At 47.8% G+C, this 24811-nt stretch overlaps 1 protein-coding gene across 3 annotated transcripts in view; it reads right to left on the minus strand.

Moving 5' to 3' along the window:
* Nucleotides 1–24811, minus strand: part of LOC119968780 (bromodomain and WD repeat-containing protein 1-like) — a 232603-nt gene that overhangs the window by 126345 nt on the left and 81447 nt on the right. For all 3 annotated transcript variants that reach the window (XM_038801511.1, XM_038801510.1, XM_038801509.1), the window contains exons 17-19: nt 12894–13119; nt 5035–5217; nt 1580–1763 (exon numbers count right to left, since the gene is read on the minus strand). In XM_038801511.1, the coding sequence (XP_038657439.1) occupies nt 1580–1763; nt 5035–5217; nt 12894–13119 (593 nt within the window). The remainder of the gene's footprint in view (nt 1–1579; nt 1764–5034; nt 5218–12893; nt 13120–24811) is intronic.

A 24811-nucleotide genomic window follows, 5' to 3' on the forward strand; every position in this document is an offset into this window, starting at 1 on the left:
TGACATAGATGTCCTTGCTGTTGAGGAGTTTGAGTGTTGATTGTAGGGCCAGGGAGATAGCATCTGCTGTGGACCGGTTGCGGCGATAGGTGAACGGCAATAGATCGCCTGGGAGGCTGGCATTGATCCGTTACATGACTAGCCGCTCAAAGCATTTCATGATAACAGACGTCAGGGCCACCAGTCAGTTGTCCTTGAGACATGGTACCTGTTCTTCTTTGGTACTGGTATTACAGTGGTCTTCTTGAAGGAGGTGGGGATCTCGGAGCGAAGAAGTGAGGTGTTTTAAGATGTCTACGAATACACTCGCCAGCTGATCTGCGCAGGCTTGGAGTGCTCGCCCAAGGACTCCGTTGGGGCCTGTCGCTTTCCACGGGTTCACTTTCACGAAGGCAGCTCTTACCTCTGAGGCAGTAATAACGGGTATGAGTGTGTCCAGGGCTGTTGGGGCAGGTGGCACTGATGTGTATTGGCTGACTGTCAAAGCGGGCTTGAAACTTGTTCAGTTCATCAGGGAGGGATGCTCCAGCATATGTGGGAATCCTCAAACTGTTCCAAAATAAGCGGGCCTCCTCAACAGAAGTATGATGTAAAGCTTAATTTATGTTATTTTTCCTACAGTCAAATTAAAGCAGCTTAAATCAACTTCCCCAAGGGTAAATTCACAACACTCACTCATATGAACACCTAACTCCAGAGCTGTACTATTAATTTTTGGACTCCAAGTCAAGCACTGGATGATACAGAACATTTTTTTTTACCATGGGAATCTAGCTTTAAATCTACTCCACACAGATGGACTGAAATCTACTCTTCAATATTTTTGAATTGCCCAAACTGAAATCCCAGTAGGTTTTATACTCAGTCGATGACTGCCTATAGCCCTAAAACTATCCTTATAATCAGTACAACTAACACTCTCCAAGAAATGATATGACTGTATAAATCAGGGTAGAAATAAAATGAGTAATCATACGAGTGTAACAAAAATGCTTGAGGTGCACTTAAGAACAAAGAAAAGTACAGCACAGGAACAGACCCTTCGGCCCTCCAAGCCTGTGCCGACCATGCTGCCTGTCTGAACTAAAATCTTCTGCACTTCCTGGGTCCGTATCCCTCTATTCCCATCCTATTCATGTATTTGTCAAGATGCCCCTTAAATGTCACTATCGTCCCTGCTTCCACCATCTCCACCGGCAGTGAATTCCAGGCACCCACTACCCTCTGTGTAAAAAAAACTTGCCTCGTACATCTCCTATAAACCTTGCCCCTCACACCTTAAACCTATGCCCCCTAGTAATTGACCCATCTACCCTGGGAAAAAGCCTCCGACTATCCACTCTGTCTATGCCCCTCATAATTTTGTAAATCAGGTCGCCCCTCCACCTCCGTCGTTCCAGTGAGAACAAACCGAGTTTATTCAACCGTTCCTCATAGCTAATGCCCTCCATACCAGGCACTTAACTTAACTGAATTTTATTTTTGCTGCCAAAATGAAGAGAGGAAAAAAGGTCACTCCATTACATTTGGCGAGGCAATGAAATGAAACAAATCAAATATTCCTAGAACAACTTCATACCTGCTCACACTATGTGGTATATCTGGTACTATTACTCTTCGTTTCCAAGCCATGATATCTCTTTCTGTGGCTATTTGACTACGGGGAGCATTGTGATGCATCTGACGAACACCTTCAATCTGCCCACTGCGGCGCAGTCCCACATTTGGTGGTGACAGAATGTCAGAGCTCGGGTTCCTTAAAACTTAAAAGAGAACAAACAAAATTAACAAGGATAAAAACCTTTAGCATCTTAATCATGTTGCAATGGTTTGGCATGTGACAGTTAATTTTTCAATATCTGCACTTCTGCAATTCAGTTTATGCTTTTGAACACAATGTAGAATCCACAATGAGCCAACTAAAAGTTCAAAATAATAATATAATAATCTTGATTGTCACAAGAAGGCTTACATTAACACTGCAATGAAGTTACTGTGAAAAGCCCCTACTCGCCACATTCCAGTGCCTGTTTGGGTACACAGAGGGAAAATTCAGAATGTCCAAATTACCTAACGTCTTTCGGGACGTGTGGGAGGAAACCGGAGCACCTGGAGGAAACCCACGCAGGCATAGGGAGAATGTGCAGACTCCGCACAGTTACCCAAGCGGGAATCGAACCTGGGACCCTGGCACTGTAAAGCAACAGTGCTAACCATTGTGCTACTTGCTGCCCTTCTATCGTACTGCCCATGCACTCCACCCTGATATTGGTTTCATTTCTACAATTGCGTTAAGAGATTTAACTATCAGTTATAACAGCTTTTCCACAGAATATTCACTTTATTAAGACTGGGTATATATTTTTGATAACATGCAGTCATTTCAACATTTTAGAGAAAATAAATTTTGAATGGAAAGGGTTTTGAGAACAGAGTTGCACTTAAGGTGGGTTTATAAAATGGAAAACTGCATTTTTACTAGTTAATTTTCTAATGAAAGGTATTTTTCTCAATCATTCCAGATAATAATCAATTAGCCAGAAATAAAAATAAAAAATGCTAGAAATATTTAGCAGGACAGGTAGCATCTGTGATCTCGAGGGGAAAAGTTAAAAGTTTCAGGTCAATAACATTTTGTCAGGACTGAAGCAATTAGTTAGCTTGTCTTAATAATTGCTGAATATTGCACACATTGGGACATTGTGGTTCCCAGCATTGGCAGGGGTCACAACAAGCCTTTTGTCCCCCCCAGTTTACAACAGAGGGGTTCCAAAAAAGACAGGAAATCAGATATAACTAAGGCTGTAAAGATAATAGCATGTTCTCTTAAAACAGAAAGTGTTTTTTGCAAGCTTTTGCCATGATGAGAAGGAGTGCAGTTGGGAGCTACTTCTTTAAATGTCAGTTTTTTTAATTCGTTGAATCTGAGGGCCCTGCTGGCTAGATCAGCATTTACTATCAATTTTGAATTGCAAGAAAGTGGCGGTGAGTTGCCTTCTGGACCTGCTGCAATCCATGTGGTGTAGATACACCCACAGTCCTATTAGGGAGAGTTCCAGAATTTTGGCCCAGTGGCAGCAAAGGGATTGTGATACATTTCCAAATCTGGATGGTGTAAGAATACGGCTGATGCAGGAAGTGTAACTCATTCATATTTTGCAATAATATGTGACAGCAAGTTATGCTCACGTGATGTAAATGAATCTGATGATGACTCAAGTACACGCAATCACTTCCTGTGAAATCATGCAGCTTATCTATCTGTACCTACCCTTATCTCTGCACTTGAATTTCTTTGCAGAAAGACATGTGCAAAATACAACTTAAAATCACAAACGTATACATTTGTTACACCCCAGCTCATTATAGATATTGGACAGCCTGCACAAACTCATCAGAAGATGTCCAGACTACTTATGTGAATGGCTGCCATTCCTGTACTCAGAATAGGAATGAAGGCAAAGCCAGAAATATCACAAAGATATTAGGAATATATAATTGTGTGGGTAGAATACTGCATAAATATGCTATTTGAACCTTGCCTCAAACTGAAACATTAAAAAAAATCGTACATTTGTTCACTTCGCAAAAAAAAAATATCAATAGCATCAACAATTAATTTCCAGACAGCTGGTTTTGGGCTGGCTTTTTGTTTTGCATTAAAACAAGCGTATAAAATAAAACATGCTACAATAAACCTACTTAAATTCCAGGAGTAGCTTCATTACTGTATTAACACAGTAAAACAACTTTAAATAAAAACATTTATTTTTAGCCAGTTTTCTCTATCCACATCCTGTTTTGTACATTAAGATACATAAAAGTATAACAGCTCTAACAAGTTTTGATTAAAGATCATTTTGAATAACTAAGCTTTTTTTTGCACCACAAACATTTTGACGGTGCAAAAAGGAATTTTTTTTAGCCAACAGCAACTGAATCATATCAAAGTAAATTCAATTTTGATATTGGGTTGAACATAGGAATGTCAAATATATTGTATTATATGCAGTTGGTGCAGCAAGTCTGGGCGAGCTTGTGACTGCTCCAGTAATGCTTTTAATAATCCTGGCTTTGTGGCTACAGAGGTACAATTAAAGCATCATAAAAAATGAAATCATTCATTCCGACCATGTATATTGTTTACCTGAAATTGGGTTAATGGAATTTTTGTTCATACAAAGAAGGTTCCTGGGGTAGATAATCAGAGGCAGTGACTGGCCTTAATATGATGATGTAGTTAATGGGAGGAGCCAGGGTCTGCAGCAGTCAGGTATTCAGTTCAGTTAAAGATCGGGATGTGAATAGAATAGCAGTTTCTCAAAAGGCGAGCAGGTTAAACAGTAGTCTGACACAGGCTAGAATCTGCAGGCTGTTTCCTGACCAGATTTCTCTCTTTCGCCAATCAGTCTTTTAAAAGGAACTCTGTTAACTCTATTTAAAACTGGATTTTGACGAGAGATGGGTTTTGCTTGCATGGAGATAAAAGATAGCAGTTAGGAGTTAGTGTTTCATTTTATTGTTAAGCATTGCTTAATTGGTAATTGTAAGCTATTTTCCTTATGATGTTAAAGTTCGCAATACTATGTTTGTAATAAAGTTTTTTTAATATACCATATCCCTGTTGATGCGTGGAATCACTGCTGGAGCGAAGTACCCTTTCCTCACCATCTTACAAATTAAACAAAATATTGGGGTTTCTGTCTGGTATCCTCGCAACTGATGGATTTGATCCAGGATCATAATAATATATATTAAAATACATATAATGTGTGTCTGCAATTAATATATACATACAGGTAAACAAATGTATGCATACAGGATAAATGAATATATACATACAGGATAAAGCATCACCACAGCAGGTAGAGATAATAATCCCTAAATTAAATGGAAAGTTAAATTTCCCTCTATGACTGGGCTAATTTAAATAAATAAAGCATACACATTCTAAAATTTAATGCATTTAGCATTTCAGTTTGATATTTGCAAATAGATGTTCTCTGAAAAATTACTCTGAAATCTAAATTGTACCTCTTGCAGGTGTGCTGATTCTGTTGGGTGGATTATGTGCCCCATGTTGCTCAACTACCATTCGCTGGTCTTGCTCCAGTTGTAAATTTCGGATTATGCCATCCAGAACACTACGTTCCATGTTCGGTTCATCTTGGTCACTTGTTTGCTGCCCAATCACTTGTTCCACAACATTACCATCACCTATTAACAGATCAACATGACGCAGATATTTAAAAGAATATTGGTTCTCCATAAGTCTGAGCCAATGACTGGGAAAGGGGAGCCTGCGGATGGCAGCTATTTGGAAGGAAGAGATCAGGGCTAGGGATGGTCATAGGCACCCTATACAAGAAAAAAAGAACAAGAGTAGGTAGGCCATATGACCCTCAGAGTCTCTACTGCTATTCAATAAGATTTTGGTTATCTATCTCTACTCCACTTCACTGCTCTAGCACCATCTCTCAATTCCCTTTGTGTCCAAAACTCAATCAATCCATCTCGAATAAACTCAACAATTGAGCATCCACAGCCTTCTGGAGTGCTGAATTTCAATGGTTCGCAGAGGCCAACTGAAGAAATGTCTCATATCATCGAAATGGCTGCCACCATAACTTGACTTGTCTTAGTTCTGGACTTCACAGCCAGGAGAAACAAGTATCGAGTCAGTCAAGAATTACAAACTTTAATCATGCCTACTTGTTCAGTCAGTAGATGAAGACTAGATTTAAATGATACCATTAGTTAGTGAATACATATTGTCTTGCTTCGTAAAGATATCATATTCCTAACATTCAAGAGATGGGCTTTATTCAATGTGGACACCAGGTCCATTTTCTTAGAGTCAATATCAATGTACTGCAAACCAAATTTCAGGTGACCATTGGTGACTTTTGGACAGATTAACACATGCCTTAACATATTTCTGGAAAGTCATTAAATTGTAAATGTCCATGATGGATGACATTCAAAACCAAAACCACTTGCATATTTTCTGGGCATTTAGCGAAACTCGAAACCACAAGACATAGGAGCAGAATAGGCCATTCAGCCCATCGAGTCTGCTGCACCGTTCAATCATGGTTGATATGTTTCTCATCCCCATTCTCCCCAGAACCCCGATCCCCTTACCAATCAAGAACCTATCTTTCTCTGTCTTAAAGACACAGTGATTTGGCCTCCACAGCCTTCTGCGGCAATGAGTTCCACACATTCACCACCCACTGGCTGAAGAAATTCCTCCTCATCTCACTTTTAAAGGATCGCCCCTTCAGACTGAGGCTGTGGCCTTGGGTTTCGTTTTTCCTACTAGTGGAAACATCCTCTCCATGGCCTCTCAATATCCTATAAGTTTCAATAAGAAACATTCTTCTAAACTCCAAAGAGTACAGACCAGAGACCTCAACCACTCCTCATATGACAAGCTCTTCATTCCAGGGATCATTCTTGCGAATCTCCTCTGCACCCTCTCCAAGGCCAGCACATTCTTCCTTAGATATGGGGCCCAAAACTGCTCACAATACTCCAAATGGGGTCTGACCAGAGCCTTATACAGCCTAAGTACATCCCTGTTCTTGTATTCTTGCGCTCGACATGAATGAAGTTAACATCTCGACTGTAATGTGGGTAGCCGAAGAACCCCTCCAGTGACAAACAGGAGAGGTGGCAGAAGAGAATTCTGGGAGATGTCAACTCAGTCACCTCGACTATACTGTGGTTAGCCAAAGAACTAGTGTCGAAAACCAGCATATCCATGGCTGCAAACCGGACTCTAGGATCGTGTGTTTCCTCCCTGGTGCCAGGGTCCTGATGACTAAACGGCGACAGGGCAAACTGAAACAGGAAAGTTAACATATAGATGTCATTATCCACATTGGTACTAATGGCATAGGCAGGAAGAGGGGAGAGGTCCTGCAGAGCCAATTCAGGGAGTTAGGTCGGGAGCTAAAAAGCAGGATCTCTAGGGTAGTAATTTCAGGATTACACCCAATGCCACGTGCTAGTGAGGCTTGGAACAGGAAGATAGTACAGTTGAACAAGTGGCTAAAGAACTGGCATAGGAGGGAGGGCTTTAGATATGTGAATCACTAGGATGTCTTCTGGGGAAGGTGGGACCTGTCTAAGAAGGACAGATGGCACCTGAATTGGAATGGCACCAACATCCTGGGCAGGAGGTTTGCTGGTGCTGTTCGGGAGGATGGGAACCGGAATAGCAGGCCAGTAAGTGTAGAGACTGGGGGAAAAAGTGAGACTGAGATAAACATAGCGCAGAGCAAGAGCAGGCAGAGGGAAGCCAGAGTGCTCAACGGGACTGTTGGCCTGGAGTTTGTTTGCTTCAATGCAACAAGTAAAACAGGCAAGACAGATGAACTGAGAGCCTGGATTACTGCATGGAACTATGATGCCATTGCAATTACGGAGACATGGTTAAAGGAGGGACTGGGCTGGCAGTTTAACATTCCAGGATTTTGTTGTTTTAGACAGAACAGAAGGGGAAACAAAAGAGGTGGGGGAGTTGTATTGCTGATTAGGGAGCAGATCATAGCTGTGTTGAGGGAGGGATCTTGTAATGAGGCATTATAGGTAGAGCTCAGGAATAAGAAGAGTGAAATCACAATGTTGGGAATGTACCACAGACCTCCCAACAGCCCAGAGGAGACAGAGCAGCAGTTGTGTAGTCAGATACTGAAAAGATGTGAATAAAAGCAGGCTAGTTGTGACTTGAACTCCCCCCCCCCCCCCAACCATATTGACTGGGAATTCCTTACAGCCAGGGAGCCCCCAGATGAAGAGCAATTTGTGAGATGGACTTTTGGATACAGTATGTTGACAATCCAACCAGGGAGGGGGCCATACTGGACTTGTTTGGGGAATGAGCCACGCCAGGTGATTGATGTTTTAGTGGGAGAGCATTTTGGGCTTACGCACCAGAATTCCATGAGATTTCGAGTAGTCATGGATAAGGACATGAGCGGCCGCAGGTGAAGGTGCTTACTTGGGCGAGGGCCAGTTGCATCCAGATTAGACAAGAACTGGGGAATGTTGATCGGGAGCGGCTATTTGAGGGCAAATCTGACATGCAGGAGGCTTTTAAAGGCCAGTTGATTGAAGTGCAGGACAGGCATGTCCCCAAAAATAAAGAATAGAAATGGCAGGATTCGGGAACCATGGATGACAAGGGAAATTGTAAACTGAGTCAAAAAGGAAAAGGAAGCATACGATAGGTCCAGGCAACTAAAAACTGAAGAAGCCCATGAGGAGTACAGTGAAAGTAGGAAAGAACTTAAACATGGAATTAGGAGGGCTAAAAGGGGCAATAAAATGTCTTGAGCGAACATGGTCAAGAAGAATCCCAAGGATTTTTAGAGGGAAGTTATGCTCCTTAATGAGTATATTCACCAGGGAGAAGGACATGACAGATGTGGAGGTCAGGGATAGATATATGAATGCTCTTGAGAACGTCAATATATCAAAGGAGGAAGTGTTGAGTATCCTAAATTGCATTAAGGTAGACAAGTCCCCGGAGACAGATCGGATCTATCACAAGTTACTGCGGGAGGCAAGGGGAGAAATATCTGGGGCTTAACATACATCTTCAATCCTCTTCTACCACAGGCGAGGTTCCAGAGGACTAGTGAGCTAATGTTGTTCCCTTGTTTAAGAAAGGAAGCAAGGATAATCCAGCAAATTGTAGGTCGGTGAGCCTGACATCAGTTGTGAGGAAGGTTTTGGAAAAGATAGAGGGACAAGATGTATGCACATATGGAGGAAAATGGATGAGTTAGTGACAGGCAGCACGGTTTTATACGAGAAGTGTCTCATCAACTTGATTGAGTTTTTTGAAGAGGTGACAAAAAAAATTGATGAGGGAGGGCTTTGGATGGGGTTTATATGGACTTTAATAAGGCATTTGGCAAGGTCCCACATGGCAGATTGGTTAAAAAAAAAAACTAAAATCACATGGGATTCGGGGTGGGCTGGCAAGATAGATACAGAACTGGCTTGGTTTTAGAAGACAGAGTAGCAGTGGTAGGGTGTTTTTCTGAATGGAGATCTGTAATTAGTGGTGTCCTGCAGGGATCAGTGCTGTGACCTCTGTAGTTTGTAGAATATATAAATGATCTGGAGGAAAATGTGGGTGGTGTGATTAGCAAGTTTGCGGACGACACAAAGATTGGCGGAGTTGCTGATAGTGCCGAGGATTGTCAGACGATACAACAGGATATAGACAAATTGGAGTCTTGGGAACAGAATGGAGTCCAGACAAATGCGAGGTGAAGCATTTTGAAGGATTACTGTAAATGGCCGAACCTTTAGGAACATTAACATAGAGGAATCTGGGCATGCAGGTCCACAGTTTCCTAAAAGTGGCAACACAGGTGGCCAAGGTGATTAAGAAGGCATATGGGGAGGAGCTGGGTGAGGAGTTTGAGGGGGGGACGTGGGCGGACGCCCTAGGAAGGGTGAACTCCTCCTCTTCTTGTGCGAGGCTTAGCCTCATACAGTTTAAGGTGCTGCACAGGGCTCACATGACCGGGACAAGGATGAGCCGTTTTTTTGGGAACGAGGCCAGGTGTATTAGATGCTCAGGGAGCCCAGCAAACCATGCCCATATGTTCTGGGCATGCCCAGCGCTGGGGGAATTTTGGAAGGGCATAGCAAGGACAGTGTCGAGGGTGGTAGGAGCCAGGGTCAAACCGGGCTGGGGGCTCGCAATATTTGGAGTTGCAGAGGAGCCGGGAGTGCAGGAGGTGAAAGAGGCCGGTATTCTGGCCTTTGCGTCCCTAGTAGCCCGGCGGAGGATTCTTCTTCAGTGGAAGGATGCGAGACCCCCAAGCGTGGAGGCCTGGATCAACGATATGGCGGGGTTTTTTTAAATTGGAGAGGGTGAAATTTGCCCGAAGGGGGTCAGTGCAGGGGTTCTTCAGGAGATGGCAACCATTCCTAGATTTCCTGGCAGAACGGTAGAAAAAGGCCAGCAGCAGCAGCAACCCGAGGGGGGGGGGGTTCTTTTTTGTATACATGGGGGGGTGTTTTGTTCTTTCTTTTCTTGATATTTTTTGTTACTGATATTTTGTGAAAATTTGAATAAAAATTATTTATTAAAAAAAAGTGTATGGCATGCTTGCCTTCATCAACTGGGGCATAGAGTACAGGAGTTAGGAAATCATGTTGCAGCTAAATAAAAACCTTGGTGAAGCCGCATTTAGATCATGTATGCAGTTCTGGTCACCACATTATCAGAAGGACATGGAAGCTTTGGAGAGACTGCAAAGGAGGTTCACCAGGGTATTACTGGTCTGGAGGATGTTGGCTATGAGGAGAGGTTGAATAAATCACAATTGTTTTCACTGGAAAGACAGAGGCTGAGGGGAGACCTGATAGAGGTCTACAAAATTGAGAGACATAGACAGGGTGAATAGTCAGAGGCTTTTTCCAAGGGTAGAAGTGTAAATTACACAGGGGCACAGGTTCAAGGTGAGAGGGGGAAAGTTTAAGAGAGATGTGCGGAGTACGTTTTTCACTTAGAGAATGGAGGGGCTTTGGAATGCACTACCAGATGATTTGGTGAAAGCAGGCACATTAGCAACATTCAAGAGGCATCTGGATGGATACATGAATTGGGAGGGAATAGTGGGACGCGGACAGAGTACGGGCAGACTTTTTTTTTTTAAGTTACGGCATCATGATCAGCACAGGCTTGGAGAGCCGAATGGCCTCGCAACTTTCCATATTGTATTCCATCTGCCACTTGTTCGCCCACTCTTCGAACCTGTCCAGGTCCTTTTGCAGGCCCTCTGCTTCCTCAATACTACCTGTCACTCTGCATATCTTTGCATCATTGGCAAATTTAGTAGCAGTGCCCTCAGCACCTTCTTCCAGATAATTAATGTATATTGTGAAAAGTTGTGGTCCCAACACTGACCCGAGGCACACCACCAATCATCAGCTGCCATCCCCACTCTTCGCTTTCTGCCGGTCAGCCAATCATCTATCCATGCCTATAGCTTACCCTTAACACCATGAGCTCTACAGCCTCCTATATGGCACCTTGTCAAAAGGCCTTCTGGAAATCTAAATATATCACTTCAACTGGTTCTCTTTTGTCTAACTTCCTTGTTACCTCCTCAAAGAATTATAACAGATTTGTCAGACATGACCTCCCCTTAACAAAGCCGTGCTGACTCAGTCTTACTTTAACTTGCACTTACAAGTACTCCGCAATCTCATCTTTAATAATGGACTCTAAAATCTTACCAATGACCGAAGTCAGGCTAACCGGCCAATGATTTCCCGTCTTCTGCTTTCACCACATCGTCTGATAGTGCATTCCAAGGCCCCTCCCCTCTGAAACAGGGGTGTTACATTAGCCATTTTCTAGTTCCCTGGGACCCTCCCGGCCTCCAGTGATTCCTGAAAGATCACCACCAATGCCTCCACAATCTTCCCAGCTATCTCCTTTAGAGCCCTGGGGTGTAGTTCATCCAAATTCAATCTCTTACCCCCAGATTCATATAATCCCATAATCATAGAATCTCTACAGTGCAGGAGGTCATTCGGCCCATCGTGTCTGCACCAACTTCTGAAGGAGCACTCTACCCAGGATCACTCCCCTGCCCAATCCCCATAACCTAACCTGCACATCCCTGTACACTAAGGGGGAATTTAGCATGGCCAATTCACCCAACCTCCACATCTTAGGACTGTGGGAGGAAACTGGAGCATCCGGAGGAAGCCCATGCAGACACAGGGAGAACGTGCGAGCTGCACACAGACCGACAGTCACCCAAGGCCGGTATCAAACCTGGGTCCCTGGCACTGAGAGATAGGAATACCAGCCACTGTGCCGTCTACTCAGTGTCTTCAAGTTTGAAATTTAAAGAGTGGTGCAGAGAAACCAGTTTATCACAAACAGGTGTGAACAGTCACCATTCAGCCCCCACTGTATCACAATGGCTTCTAATGTCAAATAATTTGTGAACAATAGAAGTATTGGTCATGTGGCTGTGTGATTGAAATGGACTTCAGACAACAGATGTGCCAGTTCGGTGGATTGGCAATGATCAATGCACGGGGTGACAGGGATAGGGCGGGGAGTGGGCCTCGGTAGAGTGCGCCCTCGGAGCGTCGGTGCAGACTTGATGGCCAAATGGCCTCGCTCTGCACTGTAGGAACTCTATGGATAACAAATATTAGTAACTCCAAGAGCCAGTCATAGATAAGTCAGCCTGGAGACAGGACACATGAGGGACCATTTCTTCAGCAAGGCAAAAGAGCCCTGCCTAATAACCAGTCAATTGAAGAAGTGAGAGGGGCTAATTTGCTTTCCCTGCAAAGATTAATTTCTATGAAAACTTGGCTACAACTTTGTCTGGAAACTAGACTTCTAACTTGACATTCAACTCCAAAGAACCGCCCACCCAGGCCTGCAATGCCGCATCTTATAAAAAAACGATTTAAACTCACGAGTTTTGATTTTTGTTATTCCATTCATAACCTAAATGCATGCATTTGTCTCTAGAATTCATCTGTATGTGTGCGCCGCCATTTGCATTGCGATTACATTTTGGGGGTGTGAGAATAAACGTTTATGATCTAATTTAAACTCCTCAGAAAGCCTGTACCACACTATTTATTTATTTATTTTAAATCACAAGATTCTACGGGCGTTAAAACATTGCCTCGAAATTATACATCTTGTCCACAAAGATATCAGCAAAGTGGAAAAAGTTATCCCACCATCTCTGTTCCATCTGTAACAATATATAAACAAAGCAACATTACGTTCTTAATTATTTAGATTATAGAAGAACTGAAACTCTTTTATTTTTTTATTTTTAAGGTCTTTCTATGATTTACTACAAAACTAAGCCACTTACTTGTTGCCACATATCCAAGCTGTGGTATGAGCTGCTCATCCAGACAGTTTTCGCGGCCTGGCACTAATCGCTGGTATTCTGTTCGATGAGGATTTCCATCCACATCCACCAGGAAGGGTGGTGGCATGAGATGGGGAGCTTGTTGAGTTTGCTCATCTAAGACAAAACTGTTCCCATCACGAATTAGCGGACGATAGTCAGTATGGAAAAACATTTGTTCAGGAATCTGTGAACAAGGCACATTTTTAACACATCAGTTTCCACAGAGCAAAGTATCCAGTTTTGAAATTGTATAGCAATGTGTTGTGGCAAACAAAACTACTTTGGTTAAGTACTGCAAAATTTTAAGTTAGTGTTTGTTTTGACTGTCCAGCTTTATATTCTCTGATGATCTTTTTAGCATGCACATTAGAGGTAGGAACATTTAATTACATGACAATTCCCAAGTGTGCTGTCAGAACAGGTTATCCAGGCCAAATTACTTGTTTTATCTCTACACTTTTATGACAATTCTTACTGCAAAATAAGTCACTTTCACGAGCACTACAAATTTGTGATTGACAAAGTTTATCTACTCTTTTTTTAAAAAAAATAAACGTTTTGTTGAGGTATTTTTGGTTTTGCAACAACAACAACAAAATAAACAATGTACATGAGTCTATAAACATAGTGCAAAAAGCCTGCTTCCTCCCTTACAGGTCCCACCTTTATTTTTTTTTTATAAAATGTTTTTTATTGAGTTTTCATATTTTATATCCAACAAATTACAAATTATTAGAGAGAAAAAGAAACACGCAAAATTAACATGTATATTTACAGGTAAGCATCTTCATAATAACTGTGGCCGCCCCCTTTAGCCGGCATACATATTTTACATTCCCCAATATGGCCGAGGCACATGTTTATAGGCATTTATTTACAGTTTGGTTTTGGGCCTTAGCTAGCCATCAAACCTCCATAACGAATCCGTAGCCCCCCCCCCACCCCCCCCCCCGGGCTACCTTCCCCCGATTCCCGTCCATTTTCCCCTGATTCTTGGCCACCCGACTATTCTTCCTCTTGTACGTTGGCCACAAACAGGTCCCGGAACAATTGCATGAATAGCTCCCACGTTCTGTGGAAGCCGTCGTCTGACCCTCGGATGGCGAATTTGATTTTCTCCATTTGGAGAGATTCCGAGAGGTCGGACAGCCAGTCTGCAGCTCTGGGCGGTGCTGCTGACCGCCAGCCAAACAGGATTCTACGGTGGGCGATCAGGGAGGCAAAGGCAAGGGCGTCCGCCCTCCTCCCCAGGAATAGATCTGGCTGGTCTGAAACCCCGAAGACCGCCACTATCGGGCATGGCTCCACCCTCACCCCCACCACTTTGGACATAGCCTCGAAGAAGGCTGTCCAGTACTCTACAAGTCTGGGGCAAGGCCAGAACATGTGGCCATGGTTGGCCGGGCCTCTTTGGCACCGTTCACATCTGTCCTCCACATCCGGGAAGAACCTACTTATACGGTTTCTTGTTAAGTGGGCTCTATGTACCACTTTTAGTTGCGTCAGGCTGAGCCTTGCGCACGTGGAAGTGAAGTTGACCCTATGCAGTGCTTCGCTCTAGAGTCCCCACCCTATCTCAATCCCCAGGTCGTCCTCCCATTTCATTCTTGTTGCGTCCAGTACGGTGTCGTCCCTTTCTACCAGTCGGTCATACATGTCGCTACAGTTCCCTTTCTCTAGGATACTTGCGACCAGTAGGTCTTCCAGTAGCATCTGTCGTGGCGGTTGTGGGTACGTCCTTGTCTCCTTTCGTAGGAAGTTTTTGAGCTGCAGGTACCATAGCTCGTTCCCCCCAGCTAGCCGAAATTTCTCTGTCAGTTCATCCAGTGTTGCGATCCTATCATCCGTGTACAGGTCCCTGACTGTCTGTGTCCCCCCGTCCTGCCTCCACCTTTTGAAGGTGGCGTCAGTCAGTGCTGGTGTGAACCTATGGTTGTTGCAGATGGGAGCCTTGTCTGACATTTTGGTCAGGCCAAATTGCTGCCGCAGTTGGTTCCAGGATTGGAGGGTGGCTGTCACCACTGGGCTGCTGGAGTGTTTTTTGGGTGGGGATGGGAGTGCTGCCGTGGCGAGGGCCCGGAGGGAGGTCCCCATGCAGGCCTCCTCCGCACGCACCCACTCGGCTTCTGGCTCCTGGATCCATCCCCTTACTCGCTCGGCTGTTGCCGCCCAGTGGTAGAATTGTAGATTCGGGAGGGCTAGCCCCCCCCGGATTTTGTTTTTTGTAGGACCTTCTTTGGGATCCTAACATTTTTACCCCCCCATACGAACACCATGATAAGTTTGTCCAGCACTTTGAAAAAGGCCTTGGGGATGTAGATCGGAATGGATCTAAACAGGAAGAGGAACCTGGGCAGTACGTTCATTTTGACCGTCTGGACCAGGGGTGGGCAAACTACGGCCCGCGGGCCACAAGGTCTTTATGCGGCCCACCAAGATCAAGTCATAAAAAAAAATTTAAAATTTTTTTTTATATATAAGGTTAATGTGGGGGGCTGTTGGGTTACTGGTATAGGGTGGATACGTTGACTTGAATAGGGTGATCATTGCTTGGCACAACATCGAGGGCCGAAGGGCCTGTTCTGTGCTGTACTGTTCTATGTTCTATATGAGGCGCCCAGAATCATAACCGGGTGAAGCGCCATTTTTGGAAAGTAGAGATAAAGAGGGCTAAAGGCAGGATGCCGCCGGGGGAAGCGCTGAGGTATATACCGCACGCTAATTGGTTACAACCGGGGCTATTAATACTATGCGGCCCTTTAAAATTGTGAATTTCTGAATGTGGCCCTTGCACGGAAAAGTTTGCCCACCCCTGGTCTGGACTCTCCCCGCGAGGGAGAGTGGGAGTGTGTTCCACCTTTGCAGGTCCTTTTTTATTTCCTCCGTCAGGCTGGTGAGGTTCCATTTGTGGATCCCTTTCCAGTCATGGGCTATTTGGATCCCCAGGTAGCGGAATTTGTGTCGGGCTTGTTTGAACGGCATGCCCCCCCCCCCCCCCCCCCCCCCCCTCCCCCTCCCCCTGCGGGTGTACTGGGAAGATCTTGCTTTTGCTCATGTTGAGTTTGTAGCCCGAGAAGGCTCCAAACTCTTTCAGGAGTGCGATTATTCCGTCCATGCTGCTTTGTGGGTCCGAGATGTAGAGGAGCAGATCATCTGCATAGAGTGAGACTCTGTGCTCTCTGCCTCCCCTTCGGATCCCCCTCCAATTTTTTGCTGCCCTGAGTTCGATTGCTAGTGCGAACAGCAGCGGTCCCACCTTTATTAACCCCCTACTCTAAGCTAAACTAACTTCTGCTGACCATTAATTTTCTGCAAAGAAATCGACGAACGGTTGACACATCCGGGCGAACTCTAACAGTGATCCTCTCATGGCGAACTTGATTTTCTCCAAACAGAGAAAGCTAGCCATGTCAGATAGCCAGGTCTCCGACTTCGGGGGCTTTGAGTCCCTCCAAGCTAATAATATCTGTCTCCGGGATGGTTCTGGTGGCGGCAATGTGGAGATAAGCCGCACGTTCGGCAGCTCCCGCTTTTGTTTTTGGATTTTCGGGCTCCTTTAAGAGCCCGCAACGGCGCTGTTTCGACTTTTCCCCCGGGGGGAAACACAGCCAGTGTGCCCAGCAGCCGGTGGATGGACTGGACTCGCAGCGGAGCGGTCCAAAAATCGGTTTTACCTCAGAGAACGGCGAGAGGCAGAAAAGGCAAGATGGCGGGCGGGGAAGCAGCGTGGCAGCTGTGGGCGCGGGAGCAGCAGGAGCTGCTTCAGCGCTCCTTCAGGGAGCTCAAAGCCGAGATTCTGGAGCAGTTTAAGGCCTCACTGGACAAACTGGTGGCGACGCAGACAGCTCAGGCCGGGGAGATTCGGGAGCTGCGGCACAAGGCCTCTGAGAATGAGGGTGAGCTTTTGGGCCTGGCCGTGAAAGTGGAGTCGCACAAGGCACTGCACACGAAATGGCAGGCGAGGATGGAGGAGATGGAGAACTTCTCCCGCCGGAAGAATCTACAGATTTTGGGCCTCTCGGAGGGGCTGGAAGGTTCGGATTTGGCGGCCCATGTGGTCCTAATGTTAAACTCGCTGATGGGTGCAGGGTCGTATCGTGGTCCCCTGGAGCTGGAAGGCGCCCATCGAGTGCTGCAGCGGAAGCCCAGGCCGAACGAACCGCCCAGGGTGGTGCTGGTCCGTTTTCACCGCTTGGTTGACCGGGAGTGCGTGTTGAGGTGGGCGAAGGAGAGGAGCAGCAGGTGGGAGAATACGGACGTTCGGATTTTTCAGGACTGAAGCGCGGAGGTGGCGAGGAGAAGGGCTGGCTTCAATCGAGCGAAGGGAGTGCTCTACAGGAAGGGGGTGAAGTTTGGCCTTCTACAGCCGGCTCGCCTCTGGGTCACGTACAAGGACTGCCAGCTCTACTTTGACTCTCCAGAGGAGGCCTGGGCTTTTGTCCAGCCTGAGAACTTGGATTCGGACTGAGGACTGGGGGAAATGTACTTTGCTTGGAGGCTTTGTCCTCTTGGGTATCCTTTCGCCCATAGTGGCTGTGTTTGCTGATGGTTGTTTCCTGTTTGTTTTCACTATTTGAGTTATGGTTATTTGGGTTCTTTCGGGGTTTCTTTGGGGCTGTTGGTTATTTATTGTGGTGGTTTTTTTTGGTTTTTTTCTACTGGTGGGTTGGGGAGTAGTTTGGGGTCCTGATGGGTCGAGGGCGGGGCTCGGGTTGGAAGCGCTGACTTTCTTCCCGCGCCGGAGGAATTGGGGGCGGGGCCGGCGCTGGGAGGGAGGGATTGGCGGCTGTGTTGCATCCGGGTGGGGGGGGTCGTGATTATGGCGGGAGTAGCCGGGGTCATCAGAAGTCAGCTGACTCACGGAAGTATAATGTTGGGGGTAACGCAGCTTTGGGGGGGGGGGGAGTGCGGGGTGCCGGGTTGTTGCTGCAGGGACTGTGAGGGAATGGATGGTGAAGGGGGGGTTGGGAGGGGGGTTTGCCACCGTGGGAAGCGGGCTTGGGGGGTTCCCCGGGCACGTGGTGGGTTGAGGCAGGGCTATGGCTGATCGGCGTAGAGGGAAGGGGACGGCCCCTCGGGTTTGGTTGGTCACATGGAACGCGAGGGGGCTGAATGGTCCAGTGAAGCGATCCCGGGTCTTGGCTCACTTGAGGGGGCTGGGAGCGGATGTGGCTATGCTCCAGGAGACGCACCTCAGGGTTACGGATCAGGTGAGGCTAAGAAAGAGTTGGGTGGGACAGGTGTTTCACTCGGGGCTTGATGCAAAGAACCGTGGGGTGGCAATTTTGGTGGGTAAGAGCATGTCTTTCGTCACATCCAAAGTGGTGGCGGATAGTGCAGGTCGATATGTGATGGTGAGTGGGAGACTTCAAGTGGAGCGGGTGGTCTTGGTTAATGTTTATGCCCCCAACTGGGATGATGCGGGCTTCATGCGGCGTAAGCTGGGCCTGCTCCCAGACCTGGAGGCAGGGAGATGATTCTGGGTGGGGACTTTAACACGGTGCTGGATCCGGCTCTGCACCGCTAGAAGTCTAGGACGGGCAGGAGGCCGGCAGCGGCCTCGGTGCTGAGGGGGTTCATGGATCAGAAGGGAGGGGTGGACCCTTGGAGGTTCTTGAAGCCGGGGGGAGGGAGTTCTCCTTTTTCTCCCATGTTCATAAGGCGTACTCCCGGATTGACTTTTTCGTGCTTAGCAGGGCGCTGATCCTGAGAGTGGTGGGGGCGGAGTATTCGGCGATAGCCATTCCTGATCGTGCTCCACATTTGGTGGACCTGGAGCTGGGGGAGGGGAAGGATCAACGCCCGCTGGGGAGGTTGGATGTGGGGCTTTTGGCAGGAGGAAGTGTGTGGTCGGATCCATAGGGGTATCGAGGGGTGGGTATCTGGAAACCAATGACAACGGGGAGGTGCAGGTTGCGATGGTTTGGGAAGCGCTAAAGGCAGTAGTTAGAGGGGAGCTGATCACTATTCGGGCGCACAGGGAGAGGGGGGAGAGGGTCGAGAGGGAGAGGCTGGTGGAGGAGATGGTCAGGGTGGATAGGAGATATGCAGACACCCCGGAGGAAGGGCTTCTGAGGGAGCGGCGCCGTCTCCAAGGGGAGTTTGACATTTTAACCACCCGTAAGGCGGAGGTGCAGTGGAGGAGGGCACAGGGGGCGGTGTACGAGTCCGGGGAGAAGGCAAGCCGGATGTTGGCTCACCAGCTCCGGAAGCAGGAGGCAGCTAGAGAAATTGGGGGAGCCACGGATGCGGGTGGGAACTTAGTGCGGGGTGGAAAGGACATCAATGGGGTGTTCAGATCCTTTAATGAGGGGCTATATCGGGCAGTACCCCCCGGGGAAGCAGGCGGGGTGGACCGCTTTTTGGATAAGCTGGAGTTCCCAAGAGTAGGGGACGAGCGGGTGGAGTGTTTGGGGCCCCAATTGCTGGGCCCGCTGCTGGTGAGGACACTGAATGAGGCCAGGGACCGGGGGGGGGGGGGGGGGGGGGGGGGGGGGGGCTCTGCCCCCAACGATATCCAGGGCAATTATCTCTTTGCTCCTGAAGCGGGACAAGGACCCCCTTCAGTGTGGGTCTTACAGGCGGATCTCGCTCCTTAACGTAGATGTCAAGTTGTTGGCAACGGTGCTGTCCAGGAGGGTGGAGGATGTGGTCCCGACGGTGACTCATGAGGACCAAACGGAGTTTGTAAAGGGGAGACAATTGAATGCCAACGTGCGGAGGCTCCTGAATGTTATGATAATGCCGCCGGTGGTTGGGGAGTCAGAAATAGTGGCGTCCATGGATGCGGAGAAAGCTTTTGATAGGGTGGAGTGGAGTTACCTGTGGGAGGTGTTGCGGAGGTTTGGGTTTGGTGAGGGGTTCATTAGCTGGGTGAGGTTGCTGTACAGCTCCCCGGTGGCGCGTGTGGTGACGAATGGGAGGAGGCTTTCCAGAGTGACGAGGCAGGGGTGCCCCTTGTCTCCCCTGCTCTTTGCGTTAGCAATTGAGCCCCTGGACATGGCGCTGAGGGACTCGAAGGGGGGGGGGGGAAGAGCACCGGTTGTCGTTTTATGCAGATGATCTGCTGCTGTATGTCGCGGACCCAGCTGAGGGGATGCCAGAGGTGCTGAGGATACTTGAGGAGTCTGGGGACTTTTCGGGATATAAGCTAAATGTGGGGAAAAGCGAGCTGTTTGTCCTGCACCCGGGGGGGGCAGGAGGGGGAGATAAGGGAACTCCCGTTGAGGATGGCTGAGGGGAGCTTTAGGTATCTTGGGGTCCACGTGGCTAGGACCTGGGGGGTTATGCATTGGCTTAACTTTTCGAGGCTGGTGGAGCAGGAGTTCGGGAGGTGGGATGCGCTGCCGCTCTCGTTGGTGGGCAGGGTCCAGTCGGTTAAAATGACGGTGCTCCCGAGGTTTTTGTTTCTTTTCCAGTGCCTCCCCATGTTGATCCCGAAGGCTTTTTTTTTTTTTAGAAGGGTGAATAATTCGATTCTGGGGTTTGTGTGGGTGTGGAAGGCCCCGAGAGTAAGAAGGGTATTTTTGGAGCGAAGAAGGGAGGTAGGGGGGCTGGTGCTGCCCAACCTGTGTGGATATTATTGGACGGCGAACGTGGCAATGATTCACAGGTGGGTGACGGAAGGGGAGGGTGACGCATGGAAGAGGCAGGAGGTGGCATCCTGTGCGGGTACAAGTCTGGAGGCCTTGGTGACGGCCCCACTTCCACTCCCCCCGGCAAAGTACTCCACGAGTCCGGTGGTGGTTGCGTCCCTCAAAATCCGAGGCGGCATAGGGGGGAAAGTGAGGGCCTCAGTTTGGGCCCCGATACTGGGCAATCACCGTTTTGCGCCAGGGAGAACGGGTGGGGGATTTGGGAGTTGGCACAGGGCAGGCATCAGACAGTTTGGGGACCTCTTCTTGGATGGGAAGTTCGCGACTCTGGAGGAGCTGGTGGGGAAGTGGAACCTCCCCCCTGGGAACGCTTTTAGGTATATGCAGGTCAGGGACTTTGTTAAGAGGCAGGTGGAGGAGTTTCCGCGACTGCCACCAAGGGGGCTGCAGGACAGAGTGCTTTCGGGGACGTGGGTCGGGGAAGGGAAGATCTCGGCTATCTACCAACTGATGCAGGAGGAGGAGGAGGCCTCAGTAGATGAGCTCAAAGCGAAATGGGAGGAAGAGCTAGGGGAAGAGATTGAGGATGGGACGTGGTCGGACGCCCTGGAGAGGGTGAATTCTTCCTCCTCTTGCGCACGGCTCAGCCTAATTCAGCTGAAGGTGCTGCACAGGGCTCACATGACAGGAGCAAGGATGATCCGGTTTTTCGGAGGGCAAGACAGGTGTGGGAGGTGTTCGGGTGGCCTTGCAAACCACACCCATATGTTTTGGGCATGTCCGGCTCTGGAGGGGTTTTGGAAGGGGGTGGCGGGGATTTTGTCGGAAGTGGTTGGGTCTAGGGTCAGGCCGGGCTGGGGGCTCGATCTTTGGGGTAGCATTCTGGCCTTTGCGTCTCTAGTAGCCCGGCGCAGGATTCTGTTACAGTGGAGGGATACGCGGCCCCGAGTTCGGAGACCTGGGTCAACGACATGGCTGGGTTCATCAAGTTGGAGAGGATGAAATTTGCCCTGAGGGGGTCTGTACAGGGGTTCTTTCGGCGGTGGCAGCCCTTTCTCGATTTCCTGGCGAAGGGGTAGAGAGTGGTCGGTTTCTGCAGCAACCCGGGGAGGGGGGGGGGGGGTTTGGTGATGGTTGGGGTGTGGGTTTTTGCGGCGGTGGGTTTGTTATGTTATTTTCTTCTTTCTTGTATTGCTATTTGTTATTATTTATTTTGGGGGGGGGGGGGGGGGGGGAAAGAGTTCTTTTCTTGTTTTGTTTTGGCGTGGAAACACGCCTTGTTTGTTTTAAATTGCGGGGCGAAAATTTGTTATTGTTATTGTTTTTAAAAAACTTGAATAAAAATTATTTTAAAAAAAAAAATCTGTCCGGGCCACCAGGGAAGCAAAGCCCAGAACGTCTGCCTCTTTCTCCTCCTGGATTCCCAGATCTTCCGACACCCTGAAAATCGCCACCTCTGGACTCGGTGCCACCCTTGTTTTCAACACAGTGGACATGACATCGACAAACCCTTGCCAGAATCCCCCGAGCATTGGGCATGTCCGAAACATGTGGACGTGGTTTGCTGGCCCACCCGCACACCTTGCTTCGACCCCAAAGAACCTATTCATCCAGGCCACTGTCATGTGAGCCCGGTGAACGACCTTAAACTGTATCAGGCTGAGTCTGGCACATGTTGTGGACGCGTTGACTCTACTTAACGCATCCGCCCAGAGACCATCCTCTGTCTCTCCTCCTAACTCCTTTCCCACTTGCGCTTCAGCTCCTCAGTCTGCGTGCCCTCTGACCCCATGAGTTCCGTATAGATGTCTGAGACCTTTCCTTCTCTCACCCAGTCTGGAATCTACCCTATCCTGTATCCCCCTTGGTGGTAGGAGTGGGAAGGTTGAGACCTGTCTACGAAGGACGTTCCGCACCTGCAGGTACCTGAATTTGTTTCCCCTCGCCAATCCAAATTTCTCCTCCAGCTCCCTCAAGCTAGGAAAGCTCTCTTCTTTAAACATATCCCCCATCCTCTCAATTCCTGCTCTCTGCCATCTTCAAAACTCCCTGTCCATCCTTCCCATGGCAAACCAGTGATTATTACAAATTGGAGACCAGACCGATGCTCCCTCCGCTCCCACATGCTTCCTCCATTGCCCCCAGACCCTCGGGACCGCCACCACCACCAGAGGGAGGCAGCCAGGGAGATAGGGAAAGTAAAGGATGGAGATGGGAACCTGGTGGGAGAATAGGGCCAGTATGGCTCTCAGGCAGAGCAGACAGGGAGATGTTGCTGAACACAGCGGGTCTGGTGGCCTGAAGTGCATATGTTTTAATGCAAGTAGTATTACGGGTAAGGCAGATGAACTTACGAGCTTGGATTATTACTTGGAACTATGATGTTGTTGCCATTACAGAGACCTGGTTGAGGGAAGGACAGGATTGGCAGCTAAACGTTCCAGGATTTAGATTTTTCAGGCGGGATAGAGGGGGATGTAAAAGGGGCGGCGGAGTTGCACTACTGGTTAGGGAGAATATCACAACTGTACTATGGGAGGACACCTCAGAGGGCAGTGAGGCTACATGGGTAGAGATCAGGAATAGGATGGTTGCAGTCACAATGTTGGGAGTTTGCTACAGGCCTCCCAACAGCCAACGGGAGATAGAGAAGCAGATAGGTAGACAGATTTTGGAAAAGAGTAAAAACAACAGGGTTGTTGTGATGGGTGACTTCAACTTCCCCAATATTGACTGGAACTCACTTAGTGCTAGGGGCTTGATGGGGCAGAGTTTGTAAGGAGCATCCAGGAGGGCTTCTTAAAACAATATGTAGATAGTCCAACTAGGGAAGGGGCTGTACTGGACCTGGTATTGGGGAATGAGCCCGGCCAGGTGGTAGAAGTTTCAGTAGGGGAGCATTTCGGGAACAGCGACCACAATTCAGTAAGTTTTAAAGTGCTGGTGGACAAGGATAAGAGTGGTCCTAGGGTGAATGTGCTAAATTGGGGGAAGGCTAATTATAACAATATTAGGCAGGAACTGAAGAACCTAGATTGGGGGCGGATATTTGAGGGTAAATCAACATCTGACATGTGGGAGGCTTTCAAGTGTCAGTTGAAAGGAATTCAGGACCGGCATGTTCCTGTGAGGAAGGATAAATACGGCAAATTTCAGGAACCTTGGATAACGAGAGATATTGTAGGCCTCGTCAAAAAGAAAAAGGGGGCATTTGTCAGGGCTAGAAGGCTGGGAACAGACAAAGCCTGTGTGGAATATAAGGAAAGTAGGAAGGAACTGAAGCAAGGAGTCAGGAGGGCTAGAAGGGGTCACGAAAAGCCATCGGCAAATAGGGTTAAGGAAAATTCCAAGGCTTTTCACACGTCCATAAAAAGCAAGAGGGTAGCCAGGGAAAGGGTTGGCCCACTGAAGGACAGGCAGGGGAATCTGTGTGTGGAACCAGAGGAAATGGGCGAGGTACTAAATGAATACTTTGCATCAGTATTCACCAAAGAGAAGGAATTGGTGGATGTTGAGTCTGGAGCAGGGTGTGTAGATAGCCTGGGTCATATAGAAATCCAAAAAGACGAGGTGTTGGGCATCTTGAAAAATATTACGGTGTTTAAGTCCCCAGGGCCTGATGGGATCTTCCCCAGAATACAGAATAGAGAGGAAATTGCTGAGGCCTTGACAGAAATCTTTGGATCCTCACAGTCTTCAGGTGATGTCCCGGAGGACTGGAGAATAGCCAATGTTGTTGCTTTGTTTAAGAAGGGTAGCAAGGATAATCTAGGGAACTACAGGCCGGTGAGCCTTACGTCAGTGGTAGGGAAATTACTGAAGAGAATTCTTCGAGACAGGATCTACTCCCATTTGGAAGCAAATGGACGTATTAGTGATAGGCAGCATGGTTTTGTGAAGGGGAGGTCGTGTCTCACTAACTTGATAGAGTTTTCCGAAGAGGTCACAAAGATAATTGATGCAGGTAGGCAGTGGATGTTGTCTATATGGACTTCAGTAAGGCCTTTGACAAGGTCCCTCATGGTAGACTGGTACAAAAGGTGAAGTCACACGGGATCAGGGGTGAGCTGGCATGGTGGATACAGAACTGGCTGGGTCATAGAAGGCAGAGAGTAGCAATGGAAGGGTGCTTTTCTGATTGGAGGGCTGTGACTAGTGGTGTTCCGCAGAGATCAGTGCTGGGACCTTTGTTGTTCATAGTACATATAAATGATTTGGAGGAAAATGTAACTGGTCTGATTGATAAGTTTGCAGACGACACAAAGGTTGGTGGAATTGCGG

This window comes from Scyliorhinus canicula, chromosome 7, assembly GCF_902713615.1.
Source record: "Scyliorhinus canicula chromosome 7, sScyCan1.1, whole genome shotgun sequence".
Taxonomy (NCBI): Eukaryota; Metazoa; Chordata; class Chondrichthyes; order Carcharhiniformes; family Scyliorhinidae; genus Scyliorhinus; species Scyliorhinus canicula.